Genomic DNA, 14,637 nt, shown 5'->3' with positions numbered 1-14,637 from the left:
TGTGAAGTAATGCTTACCTTCCTTTTATTGTCACTATGGAATTTAATTAGGACATGTAAAATATATCAGAGATCTTTCCACAAAAAAATGAATCTCCTCGGCTAAACTTCAAAGAATTTTGACAATGTACATTGTACTGTACTGTGTCTTTTAGTTCTTCCAGCAGTCTTTTGCAAGCCTCTGAAAAGTAAAACTTTGGAAACATTTTTGTTGTTGTTTTTCCCTCTTACCTTGATTTTGAAACCATTCCACATAAGGACAGTTCTGCTACTTAAATACAATTTATGGGGCGCCTGGGTGGCGCAGTCGGTTAAGCGTCCGACTTCAGCCAGGTCACGATCTCGCGGTCCGTGAGTTCGAGCCCCGCGTCAGGCTCTGGGCTGATGGCTCAGAGCCTGGAGCCTGCTTCCGATTCTGTGTCTCCCTCTCTCTCTGCCCCTCCCCCATTCATGCTCTGTCTCTCTCTGTCTCAAAAATAAATAAAACGTTAAAAAAAAATTAAAAAAAAAACAATTTAAAGATGGTGAACTCTTTTTTTTTTTTTTTTTCATTTCATCACCTCAGAGGCCTCAGAGAAAATTAGGTCTCTACATCCTGACAAATTAATTTCACTCATTTTTATTACTTTTTATTGGAAAACAGCCTTGTAAATAAGATCAAAGTTCTCTCATCTTATCCCCAAAAGAAGTACAGTCTAACATAGTGGTTAAGATCATGGACTGTGAGGTGGTCCCAGCCTGGGTTTAAATCTTGACTCTGTCACTTACTATCTGAATGGCCTTAGGCAAAGCACTGAACTTCTGTAAATCTCAGGATTATATCATAGGGTTATTTGAGGTTCATATGAAGTCACACATATGAAACCCTTTCCACAATGTGACATATTTTAGATGCTAAATAAATAGTATTTTTGTCATCATTAGCAATGATGAATCCAGTTCCTTGCCTACTGATATGGAAACAAACATTTGTGAAATGTGGGTTCTTTACTACTTTCCTCACAGAAATTGAACTAAGCTTGGAAAATGGCTATTTGAAAGGATGCTTTCCAACATTAAGTTCTATGCAGCAATCAAGAAACTGTCCACATGGGATTAACTACATCGTATCCTTAGCCCTGGCTGGAATAGGAAAGTTAAGTGATTAGATCAATTAGTTTCTCAGACATTTTCTAAAATATGAACAAATCCAAAGGAAGGTCCCAAGAGCTAGATAAAATAACTTTAAGTAAAAAGTACCTTGATTTTCCCTTTGGTATCTCTGCATGGAGAAATGATTGTGTGAGTTGGGAGGAAGTGAGGCAGGCCATCCTACTATCTAACTTCACCCAGGATTTTTAAATGAAGTGTGGCTCCTGAAGACTTGATTGTTTTTGGCTTTTCTTGTAGCATCTACTCAAAGTCCAAGAGGAATACAAAAGAAAAGAAGCTGAACTTGAAAAAGTCAAAGATGACAAGCTACAGGTGGAAAAAATGTTGGAAAACCTTAAAGAAAAGGTATATCAGTTCTATGTGATTGCTGTTCCCTTACCCTTTCCCCCCCTTTTCAGTGACAGTGAAAATGCCCTGGAAGTTACTGCAGTAGGAATCAATGTGGAATGCTTGGCTGAATGGGAATTAAAAGCCCCCTCTCTGGGGGTAATTCTTGAATGAAGGGCTCTGCCTTTAGATGTGAGTCCTTGGCATATCTAAGGATTCTGGAGAATATACTCTTCAATTAATAAAAAGATTAGTCCATCCCTACAGTTCTTCAGTCTTTCCATCTTGGAAAAGACCAGAGCGTACACCTCATTCTGGCTTCATCTTACCACGCAAATAACAACATAGAAAACCCACGTGACACAGAATACCTTTAATGAAGCATTTCATTAAAGGAAGAAACAAACACAAGTACAACTAGAACATTGGCATTTCTTTGCAGACACTCCATCTAGTGTAATAATGAGCAGCTGCAGATGAAATAACCAAAACCAAAAGGGGAGAAAATGTGTGGAAAGTAAACACAAAGAATATTCTAAAGCTAGATAATAGCAACATGGAAGGGTAAAATGGGGCTTTGCAGCAATAAGAACTGCCGATGAGGGCCTCTTAGGGAGTCTACTAACATCTGGATGAGTTAATGTGTCACAAGCATGAATCTGGTGCCCAGTCTATTTAAGGTGTTAATGTCTACAGATGGTGTCTCCCAACCATACCTCTCTCTAACTGTCTGTATGCCTGAACATCCAACCAAAGCTAACCTCTGAAAAGGAAGGCCCATTGACCATAACTACCTGATTTTAACGTCTCAGAAGGAAGAGATTAGGAGCTTAGACCAAGAACCAGAAATCAACAATGCTACTGTTCCATAAGAGCTCATACTTTTTATCTCCTGTGCTCAGCTCAGGAAGATGCAGTGTGTGCAGGCCCTGGGTGTGTTTGCCCAGCATAGTGACTTCCCCCAAAGTGCCATTAAGAACTGGCAGCCTTGGTGTAGTTGAAACAAATGATTGAAAGTGTTTTCTTCTGGAGGCCATTTGCAATATGCTTTTAATTCTTCCACTTCATAAAACCAGCTCACTTTCCAGTTTTGTGGGTGCTATTAAAGAAATGAGCACAATCCCAGAGAAATTCATTTATCATGCATTTAATTGAAAAGTGCCAACACTTCTCTGTGTAGCAGGAATTTCCTCATCCTTTTCGAGCTGCTAAAGTGTTTCGGAGCTGCTACATAGCTGTTTTGCTTCTTGCATAAAATGGAGTGTGTAACCAGAAGACTATAGATAGGCATGAGGCTATGCCAATGATGTCATGCTTAGAATCATTCTTTAGGATTGACATGACATATTAAGGGCATTTCCAGTGTAAGGTCATCTTTAGCGCTTTAGTGTAAGCCACTTTCTGCTTTGTAAAGTATTTCATTTAAAGAAGCAAGAGATCAAATGACATAGAAGAAACTTAACATATTGTGCCTAAGTCTGTTTTCCATTCTGAACTTGAATATACCACAAAGTGGCAGCTAAAAAGGAGAAGAAAAGAGATCCAACTGATAATCAGGAAAATGTGACTCAGAATGTTTTTTTTTTCCTGTTACAGTAAACAAAGCTGCTTTCAGAGAAAGTCATGACAGTTCATTATAAACCGATCTTCTCTGGGAAGCTGATTTGTGACCAAATATTCCATCCTGACACAATTAGGTTAGGAAGCAAAGTACCATTACATCAGACTGCAAAAAATAATTTCATGTTGAAAGGAAGGCAATAAGTTCTGGTGAGGAGGGATCTCTTTGGGTTTTGTTTGGGTTTCTTGACAGCAAACCACAGTATGAGTTATTGTCAGTGGTTTGCAGTATAACAGCATGACTTCTGTCTATCTTACTGCAGAAAGCTAGCTCTTTGAATCTGCCAGTAAAATTCAAGGTGATAAGCATCCTTCCAATATACCTTCTAATTTATTAAATGCAAGCTATAATAAAATTGAAGTCAGGTTTCAGTAAGGCTACATTTTTATTCAGGATGTGTAAAACTTCTCAGGATGCCTTTACATCTTAAATCAACCCCAATCTGTTAAACTTTCACACTTAAGAAATGGCTTACTGGATCATTTAATGTTTTAAGGGGGTTAGAACGAGATGTACAACCCATGGCTTACAAGTGAGCCAGGATTTTAAATCAAACTTGGCATGATGGTTACTGCCTGGATTGGATTCTAAAGGCCAAAGATCGAGTAGGTCATCAAGAAAAGCTTCCCTTCTGACTACTGCCAGGAAGCCTGTAAATCCACTAAACAACATGTCTTGCAGCATAGACCATTCATGTCATTCAGGGGCAACATCCTACAAGCTTTGAAGTCATCTTTAAAGAAAACAGAAGGGGCGCCTGGGTGGCGCAGTCGGTTAAGCGTCCGACTTCAGCCAGGTCACGATCTCGCGGTCCGTGAGTTCGAGCCCCGCGTCAGGCTCTGGGCTGATGGCTCAGAGCCTGGATCCTGTTTCCGATCCTGTGTCTCCCTCTCTCTCTGCCCCTCCCCCGTTCATGCTCTGTCTCTCTCTGTCCCAAAAATAAATAAACGTTGAAAAATAAATAAATAAAAAATAAAGAAAACAGAAGGAATCCTCTCCGTGCTGAGGGCTTGTGGAGGGGCGAAGTGACAAAGCATTTGAGTCAGCCATGATCCGCCCCACCCAGGAGCATTTTCCCAGCATTTCCTTTTCTAAGAGAAGTAAGACCCAAAGCAGTGATTTTTTTATTCTTTCTTCCCAAGGCTCTTCCTTCACATTTATAATACAGAAAAGATGTTCTCAGTGCCCAAAGAGAGAAAGAAAGATCCAGGAAAGGTCTGGCAGTATTTTTCAGTTTAATGGTTGGTCATGAGTTTCACCTGAGTATCTCTTATGAAGCATACCTGCTATACTCAGAAGGAGAAAACTTTCAACAAAGAAAGCCACTTGAGTAATATTTTGATCGTGGTCATTTCTTGATGTAAAGTCAGGAATATCCTAACTGATAATGTCCTTATCAGAGAGAAGACAGAGCTGATAATAAATAGAAGCTCTACTTTTTAGTTCAAAAGCCAACAGCTGATTATCTGAGAGTAGATTAACTATATTATAGATTCTCCACTCAGATATGGGGCTTACCTTTAGCAGAGTGTGGACCTAAAATTAAAAAGAACAGTCATTTTAACACTGGATGGCCTGGCATGAAATCTAAGCTCTACCACTTCCTAGAAATGTGATCTTGGGCAACTTACCTAATTTACCTCAGCCTCACTTTCCTAATTTGTAGAATGGAGATAATACATATCTAACAGTGTTTGACATCTAGTAGACAGTAAATGTTTAGGTCTGGTTCTCCCAGATTACCTGTTTAGAGTCAAGAATGTTGAAGGCAGAAAAAAAAACCTGGTTAAGATGAATGACTAAATTTTTCTGTGTTTTGGAGCCATATTAAGAAGTTTTGGATAATCTTTGATGCTTTTGCATAAAAATGCTATTTTCTTTCCATTCAATAATCAAAATTGTACAGTATTGCTTTTGAGGTACTACATTAAGAAGCTCCCTGTTGCATAATTGAATCCAAGCCTATTACCCAGTAAGGTGAACTGACCCAGGAAGCATATTATTTCCGCAGGAAAGCTGTGCTTCTAGACTATGTGCATCAAACCAAGATAGTGACTACCCTCTCGAGAAGACCCTGAACAGCAGTCCTATCAAATCTGAACGTGAAGCACTGCTAGTGGGTAAGGAAGCTAACACACACATCCCATGTATTGGCTATGGTGGAGGGTGGAAGGGTTTTACCTAAGATGAATATACACGCTAAGCATTTAGGAAGCACAACAGTGCAGACAACAGGAGAAGAATAAGTATAGACTTTATAAAAATGGTAACAGCAGCTCCCAGTCCTTCTCAAGCTCCAGTGGTTGCTGACACATCAAATGTGTGGGTGTAAGCACAAGAGGGGGTCTGCTGGAGAAACACATAGATTTTTAAATCTCTATGCAAGGATAGCTGGGCCCCCTCATTCCACTCAGGGTTATGGTTCAGACTCTTCTTTGGCAGAGAGGTTTCCAGATGAGCCTCCATAGGCAGCGTGGGCCTCTCTGAAGTTTTTTTCCCCCCAGATTACAGGCAGATGACTCTGGAGGCTGTCTATGGAGTGCTGGTCACTGGTGGGCTCTGATGAGATAAATGCTAGAATTGCTCTCATATAAAAATTCATTCACAGAGGCAGGATAAAACAAACAGTCAAGGAATCACACAGACCTGATTTCCTGTTTGACCCTACCATTTTCTTCCTGAGCTTCAGTCCCTCCATCTGCAAAATGGGCATAATATTACCTATCTCAACAGGCAGCTGCAAGTATTAAATGCAATAATTCATCTGAATCACTCAGCACAGTGCATAGCCCATAGGAAGCCCTCAGTAAATGAGAACCACTTGGTACTTAGAGCACTCTGCACAAATGCTTGTTGACTTGGTATTCCATTTGGAAAACAGCAGCAGATTGAGGTCCTAAAATATTCAGTCATTCCCAAAGGACGGGTACTGGGTGTCAACAGATCATCCCAACTGCCTTCTAGGAAGCTGAGCCCCACAGCGGGCCCCACCCCAACCTCCGGAGTTCTCTCCACTGATTGGCTTCTGCATATCTTAAAGATTTATCTGCCTTCTTTGGTAATGGATATTGTAGACAGATTTAACACTTTGATATGTTAATAAAGATGTGCAGGGGTATCTGCCATTGAGTCCTCAAGAAAAGTGACAACTTATTTCCATTTTACAACTCAGAGTTCTTTAACAAATTGGCTAGGCAACAGGGAGACCTGTCAAAGAGCTGAGGGTAAAAGGAAGCCTCTGTGAATGGATAGTTGTAGAAACAAAGATTCTCAAGATAAGTGTTTCTTGTTTTATTTTTTAAAGAATGTAGTCTTGGGCTGACAGAAAGGAAAATCTATTTTTTAAATTGGTTTTTTCAGTGTGAACTCACAAAAACTGCTTAGTGTTTTGAAACCTATGGAGTTATTCCTCAGCATCTGACAGACAGCCTGTCTTGGCCGTAGCACCTAGAATTCCTTTGGACATGGGCTGTCTTCTTTAGAATTCAAGTTTCTCAGTTTGAGTCACGGTATAGCAATTCAATTTACCTCATCATTTAAGAATAATGTAGTGTTATAAGTAATAGCATCCATTTCAAACAGATTTTGAACTCTATCATCAGCTTTTCCTGGATTCCCCAACCCACCTCCTTACCCTCTAATATTTGGAGGATTTTCACAAAGAACTGATTTAAACTTCAAGCTACAACTCAAACTTGTGATATTCTTTATCAGTCACTCAAAGGCATAGACAAGTTATAGCCTATAAACCAAATCAAATTTAGCTTTTATTTCCTGGCAGTTCTCAACAAACTCAATTCTGGGTCTATTTAGAGGAATTTTAAAAAATTAAAGAAAGAAATAGTAGGTCTTTGAACAATTTATATTCTACCTGCTGCCAGAGAAAGAAGTATTAGAACAATTAACGTGATGTCCAGAACAATCAACGCAGTATGGAGAGCTGCCAATCACCCCATAGTTATGCTGAGTAGAAACTGTGCAGATTCCCAGAAGCTGTAAACTTCTGTAAAAAAACATGTGTTACTTCAAGAGATTTGGTGCCCTAAGCACAAACAAAATGCTAGTGACCATTTGAGTGAGTGAAATGTTTGGCTTTTCTTTACAGAGCTACGCACAGAATAAAACCAAATATAATCAGCAAATTCTCTTGTAAGAGGCATGAAGTGAATCAGCCAAAGTACCTGATTTGTACTTTGGCCACAACAGCAAGATATTATTAATGCATAAGAGGCTCAAGTCCAATTTAAAGACTGTGCAGAAGAACTGCAAAAACCCAGCACAATCTAAATTCATTATAAAATTCCAAATTCATTGTGATGTGTAGAACTCAAATGGTCTTTAGCCATCATGAATGATGGAAGTGACTTCTCACATGCCAGCTTTTCTAGATGTGATATTGTGTAGTGAGAGGCAGCATATGCAGTGTGTTGTTGTACAGATTAAATGAGTAATATATATATAACGTAGAATATTGCCCAGTCCATAGTACGTGGTATATGTGAGTTAGCTGTCATCTCAAAGAATTTGATGCTCAAGTGTAACCTCCATGGTACTGTCACTATAGGGATTATCTCCACATTTCTTCATGTCCACCCATTTGGAGCAAGCATTGAATACATCTGTTCCTACTTGCACCGTCTAGATAATAAGGTATGTGGGGTCCTGAAATGGGCATGCAAGGGGATGTAGGGTATTTTCTTCATGCAGAAATTATTGCAGAAGTCATTAGTAATTGCTCTAAGGAAATTTTCCTCACCTATTCTCTCACTGCGATTCAGTGAGAATCATCCTCGTGCAAGTAGGGTGACTATCTGCTTCCATTTGTCTGAGACCGAGGGGTTTCCTAGGACTTGGGACTCCCAATGCCAGAAGCAGGAAGTACTGAGAAAACCTGAATGAACTGGCCACCCTACTTCCAAGATACATCTTAGAAGAATTTTCCTCCTCTCTTTAATTTACATATAAGCTGAAAATGAAGCAGTATCTCTCCCCAGTCAGACTTTTACACTGAGCCATTAACCACTAGCTAATGTTAATGTTCAGAATCGAAAGTCTCTTTTTTAATGTTTATTTATTTTTGAGAGAGAGAAAGAGAATGAGGGAGGGGCAGAGAGAGAGGGAAAGACAGAGAATCCCAAGCAGGCTCTGAGCTATCAGCGCTGAGCCTAACACAGAGCTAGAACTCATGAACATGACGTGAGGATCATGACCTGAGCTGAAGTCAGGCACTTAACCGACTGAGCCACCCAGGTGCCCCCAGAACCGAAAGTCTTATTCAAGTCATCACCATCACCACTGCCATTATCTATGTTGAAACAATCAAGGCAGGGGCAAAAACAGAACAGATGGGACAGTAAGTCTTCAATGCAGACTCAAGTTCTGCTCATAGCTGATCTCATGGGCCACTTCCTTCCCTGTATGCCTATGGGGGACCTCACAAAGCGTGGGGAGCGAGGGTGTTAGTTCCCTAGAAAGTCCATAACACCTCACAGAAACAGGAGGGGACACTTGACCCCTCCGAATAAATAAACTATGATAAATTTTTTTTTCAGAAGTCGCATTCAGTTAATCCTGCTTATGGATTGTATTCACAATTTCACAGGATCTAGTGCTCTGGAGATGTGCCTTTGGAATGCAGATTCCTGATATTTGCATGTCCAAAATACTAAGCCATTTAAGCATATGTCCCCTTAACAGAGGCACTTGCCCACTTGGGAATCCAGCTATGCTGATGCATCCTGTTCATGGCATTTGTTTTAGTTCTAGCTAGAGCTCCCCCTCATTTATCTCTGGGAAGTGGTGCCATTCTGCAATTAAATAGCTCATTTGGCAGCAAAGGGAGGGATGGAATGTGAGTACCAAGACCCAGTGGTAGGTTGAAGTGGTATGAAATTGAATTATGTGTCAGTAAAAGTGATCTGGTCCTTTTTTTAAAAAAATGTAAAAAAATAATGCATGCACATTACATTAAAAATGTAAGCAACATAGAAATATAGTGAAGGGAAAGTGAAAGTTACCAACAGTCCCACCCCTCAAGGATGACCACTGTTAACAGTTTAGCATATCTTATCTCAGACCATTTTCTATACATATGCTGCACCTATATTGTATGTATGTATCTATAAACATTATATATTTATGAGTTTGGAATGGAGAGTCAGCTCTATATGACATACTCTGCAATGTGCTTCTTTCACTTAACTGGCTACAGTCTACTCCTAGCACTGGGAAGAAAGCATGACCTCACTCCTACGTTAGGCCCATTTTCTCCTGAGCAGCTTCCTACCAGAGTAGTGACAGCACCTCCCAAAGAGAGCCTGCAGTGATGCCAACAGAACTGGCGGCTCCCTTGCGCCAACTTCAGGAATATTCAGTGTGGCAGCAGCTCAGGGTTTCTCTCAAGATCCCCTAGTACCCTCCAACTGAGCCCTAGTGCCCAAGGTTCACAGTTAGGAAGGTTGCTACTAATGTCAAGATGACCACCTGAAACAAGTCCTAAAGGGGTCCATACATTTTTGTTTTTATATTGGGGTATGTAAGTTAAGTGGGGAGAGGGAGACAATGCACAGAAGTAGGAATACAGAGAATTCCTTATTTCTGTCATTCTTCCTTTGTAAAGCAACACATGTGTGAAGAATTCTGCTCTGCCTCCCTCCCCTCCCAAAAGGCTTTGCAGCTTCAGTAGGCCTGCACATAGCATCACCAGCACTGATCAGCTGGCTGTCATTCAGCTGGCTACAAACCCAAGCCTCCCTGCACAACTGACACCAGCTCTTTTCATTAGAAAGCTCAGTGGTGATAAGTCTCAAAAATATCATACTAACCGAAAGAAACTAGTCACAAAAGACTATATACATATTGTATGATTACAGATATATAAAATTTCCAAAAAATTCAAAACTGCAGTGAAAAAATCTGAGTCAGGGATGGGGAGTGATGATGGACTGCAAAGGGGCATGAAGGAAATTTCTATAGGCAATGGAATGTTTTACAATTGAATCGTGGTGATAGTTGCCCAATTATATAAATTTACTAAAATTCATTAAACTATACACATAAAATTGGTGAATCTGTCATATGTAAATTATTACCTAAATAAAGCAGTTATGATATGCATAAAACAAAACCTCAGTGGACTCTGTCTGGAAGGTGGAACTGCTTTTGAATGGAGATCTTCTTTCTGCCCCACAGATCTGCACCAGTGACGTGGAGTGTCTCATGAGCCGACTCCAGCACACCTTCAAGCAGGAAATGACTGGAGTTGGAGCCAGTCTGGAGAAGAGATGGAAATTCTGTGGCTTTGAGGGCTTGAAATTGACCTGAATCCCTTTGCCTAACAACCTGGGATCCTGCAAATACATGTGTGTTGGACAAGCTTAAAAAGTGATTTGTATTAGCAATGTTTTTCAAGTGGAAGTTGTTTTCAGTTTGCCAGTTCATTCCTGGAATATCTTTTGAGTTAAAATAAGGATCCTAGAGCACCTCAAGCTACAGGCCCTAAAAAGAAATGGACTCAAGCCTCAAGTGCTGTAACTTCCTCTCTTTCTGTCAATTGGTTGTCTTTTTTTATTAGTAGTATCGAAAAAGGCCTGTGGCTAAAGCGTATTTGGGGTGTTTTCAGTGTCTGTACTACTGCTGTAGAGTTTGGTATTTTTTTAAACACTGTTGACTGAAATGTTTTGATGATTTGTATGTGATTTGTGTTTCAAAACTCCTCCTCACATTATTGTTGCTACTGGTGAGGGGAATGAGAGGTACACTAAGCACGCCATGACTGACATTGCCTCTCTACTCCCCAGTAAGCCAGTAAATGAATAACACAGCATCTTCTAGAAGGTACCTGACCAGGCTCACCTTTTAAAAGACAAAGCATGGTTTGTGGCTTTTTGCAAAATTACTGTGAACCAAAAGTTGACAAATGTTCCAAAGTTATTTTCTCCAATATATCAGATTTAAAAAAAAAAAAACCTAGATGTATTCGTAGAAAGCAAGTGTCCAGTATGACTGGCATGTGTATGTGCTATTCAGAATCACCTCGTATATAGTCTGCTTTTAAAGGAGGGCATGTTTAGTTTTCTATGAATTAAAACACATGCGTGCACATGTGTACGTGCACGTACACACACACACACACACACACTAGCAGAAGGGATTTATTTTAATATGCTTTTGCCTCTAGCCTTCTTACAAAGTCTGTTGGTCCCTTTTCTTCTGCTGTCAGTGTGTTGAATTGCAAACCGTGTACTACTGTAAATATTATGTTTACTTCATGCTGAATGTTTGCAAAGAGTTGATATGAGTCTTAGTAGAAAACTCTTGGTAATGAATGAGCCCAGGTGTGTGATGCTTCTGGCAAATGGCTCAGCTCCATCCACCTGGAGTGCCGATCGCTGGGGACACCCCAGCTCTATGATGCCTACCGGCAGATTGCAATGGCAGAGCACACATGGACTGGTCAGGAAGTCCTGCTTGATGGAAACAAGAGGGAAAGGATGAAGATTTGGGGCTAGTATTTTGAGGCAGAGATGATCTTTTCTTGTGTGCTGTTGGTGCTTATCATAACACAAGCATGCCCTCCCTTGTGTCTTGGTTCAAAGTAAAAGAATGTACTGAGTAAGCAAAGCCAATGAAGAGTACTTCCGGAAAATACTTTGTAAATGAGATGTCAGTAGTGTTCAAAGTTGTATTTTTAAAAGATAAATATTCCTTTTTATACATCAGTTTGGTGTTCTGTTTTGAATTACTTGCTCTCTAATCCTTTAGCAAATCATCTCGATTTCTTCTTAGGACTACCAGTATGTTGAAAGAAGATGCTAAACTTTCTGCCTTGACAAGTAGAAATAGGGTCCCACAGCGGCTCATTCATGCTGAAAGCTGACTTCCCCCTGAGGCACCCAGCTGTGGCAGGAGCAGGAAGTTGGGGTTATTTTTATACTAGCTTCCTCTGCTGAATCATCTTTGTCACCAACGCTACAGAGACTTTGATTTGTCAATCTCAGGGGTCCTGGAATGCTTTATTTTAATAATACCTATGCAATCAAGGGAAATTTGCCACGTATCAATTACTTCTTATTTAAATAAGTTAAATACACAGAAATTTTCAACAACTATCACACCGAGGCCCCTTGCTGTCCTGCACTTAGTCTACTTGTCCTACAAATGGTCTCTATTATCCCTGCCGGGGCGCCTGGGTGGCTCAGTCAGTTGAGCGTCTGACTTCAGCTCAGGTCATGATCTCACTGTCCATGGGTTCAAGCCCCACATCTGGCTCTGTGCTGACAGCTGGGGGTCTGGAGCCTGCTTCAGATTCTGTGTCTCCCTCTCTCTCTGCCCCTCCCACACTCATGCTCTCTCTCTCTAAGATAAATAAACATTTAAAAAGATTATTCCTGCCAATTTAGTACAGGTGTACTCCTCCCAGCTTGAATACACTAGTTGTGACAGTTAAGTTTGTGTGTCAAGTTGGCTAGGCTATAGTGTTCAGTTTCTTGGTCAAACACCAGGCTAGATGTTGTCAAGGTATGTTTGAGATATCAACATTTAATGAAGCAGATTGTACTCCAGAATGTGGCTGGACCTCATCTAATCCATTAAAGATCTTAAGAGGAAAAAAAACTGAAGTCCTCTTAGGAGAAAGGAATTGTGCCTCCAGGTCACCTTTGGATTCACGACTGTAGCATTAACACCTGCCAGAATTTCCAGACTGCTGGCCAGCCCTAGAAATTTCAAATTTGCCAGCCCCCACAATCACATGAGCCAATTCCTTAAATCTCTCTCTCTCTCTCCCTCTCTCTCTGTATACACACACATACACACACACACACACACACACACATATGCCTGTGTATATACATCCCACTGGTTCTGTTTCTTTGGAGAGCCCTGGCTACTCTGCTAGTCCAGAGTTGTTATAATATGTAAAAATAAACTATGTTTGGGGCGCCTGGGTGGCGCAGTCGGTTAAGCATCCGACTTCAGCCAGGTCACGATCTCGCAGTCCGTGAGTTCGAGCCCCGCGTCGGGCTCTGCGCTGATGGCTCAGAGCCTGGAGCCTGTTTCCAATTCTGTGTCTCCCTCTCTCTCTGCCCCTCCCCAGTTCATGCTGTCTCTCTCTGTCTTAAAAAAATAAATAAACGTTGAAAAAAAAATTATAAAAAAAAATAAACTATGTTTGCATTATATTAATCATATTGCAGCACATACCATCTCACGATTCTTTCCATTCATCATTGAACTCTATTAATGAGGCTATTTTGCCTTACAAATGCTCAGTACTATTTATTCTGTTATTCTGCCTGAATTTTGAAATATTACTGTTTTGTTATTTTCAGGAGATATGATTGATATTTCCAGATGGCAATGAACAGAAAAAAAATTTTATTTTACAAATCTCCTAGTCCTGTGACATCTCTAGTTCTGATTTTTTTAAATATTACCAAGTTGCTCATTAAATGTCCTCAGTGAAAATGAAATCATTTTCAGAGCAAACTAAACACATATCTGTGTTCAACCTATACAGAGTTGTGTTCTTAATTGGCCCAAAACTGTGTGTTTTTCATATAATGCAGAATAAACTATATTACTTGAAAAGACAGCATAGATGTACAAGACCTTTTGACTTACCTGGCAGAACTGGGTAAGCCCTTGGGATTCTTAGTTGTCTTGCACAGCCTCTCAAATAGGCCCAGATACACTTTTCACCACAATCACTATCATGTGCTGAGCACCTATTATGCTATCATGCTACCTAAAGTCACTTCCTGCCTATGTGTGTCAAGTTGCATGCACACAATGAGAGCTTCAAATTCGTTATAGGTAAAATTAAGGAGAAAGAGTGCCTGAGAGAGTGGTGGTAGTCAACACAGTAGCATCTGCAAATTGCCTGGCCAGTGTCTGGCCCAAAGTGAGTTCACAATAGTTACGATTAAGATTCAGTCAAAAGTAATTATAAGCTATGAGCTTACCCTCACTTTAAGAAAAATGTTTTTGTGTTCACATGTAAAATTGTGGACCAATGTCACGTTGCTGGACCTCAGGAAAGGAAACTCAGCTGTTCAAATGTATCCCAAACATTTATTCAGGCCTAGGCTCTCTGCCAGGCACTGTGACAATACAAAAGTAGTATGCCTGGTGCTTGCCCTCAAGGAGCTAGAAGGGTAGGCTTTAACATTGAGTTTAAATCCTTCACCCTATAGCCAAGACCATAAAAGCTCAGCATGAAAATATTCAGTGTTGACCAACTATGAATGGTGTGAATATGGTGGTGATGGCTTTCTCTTGAGACCTGAATTATTCTCTGTGCCCCCATACATCTTCCCATCAAGCACCACCCCCCATCCAGCCCCTTACCAAAAGCCCCACAATTTTCATTCAGGTGCTATTTAGAGCACCTGATATGTACAACTTCTGGTCTTAGAAAATCAAAGGGTTAGAAAACATGACCTCTTCCCTCATGAGATTACATTCTGGTGGGTGCCTGCTAAATGACACAGTCATGTATAAGGTGTTATAGGGGGATATTGTGCAATCTTTCACTAA

General features: G+C 40.4%; 1 protein-coding gene across 5 annotated transcripts in view; it reads left to right on the top strand.

The window, feature by feature from the left end:
* The window catches only part of ENOX2 (ecto-NOX disulfide-thiol exchanger 2), a 274,222-nt gene extending 262,403 nt beyond the window's left edge, over window positions 1-11,819 (top strand). For all 5 annotated transcript variants that reach the window (XM_043571659.1, XM_043571658.1, XM_043571657.1 and 2 more), the window contains 4 exons: window positions 1,389-1,496; window positions 5,111-5,219; window positions 7,664-7,749; window positions 10,291-11,819. In XM_043571659.1, the coding sequence (XP_043427594.1) occupies window positions 1,389-1,496; window positions 5,111-5,219; window positions 7,664-7,749; window positions 10,291-10,422 (435 nt within the window). In that variant the 3' untranslated portion in view covers window positions 10,423-11,819. The remainder of the gene's footprint in view (window positions 1-1,388; window positions 1,497-5,110; window positions 5,220-7,663; window positions 7,750-10,290) is intronic.
* The last annotated feature ends 2,818 nt before the right edge of the window (window positions 11,820-14,637 follow it).

This window comes from Prionailurus bengalensis, chromosome X (genome assembly GCF_016509475.1).
Source record: "Prionailurus bengalensis isolate Pbe53 chromosome X, Fcat_Pben_1.1_paternal_pri, whole genome shotgun sequence".
NCBI lineage: Eukaryota > Metazoa > Chordata > Mammalia > Carnivora > Felidae > Prionailurus > Prionailurus bengalensis.
Note: the sequence above shows the minus strand (reverse complement) of the source record. Positions and strands in the feature narration are given on the sequence as shown.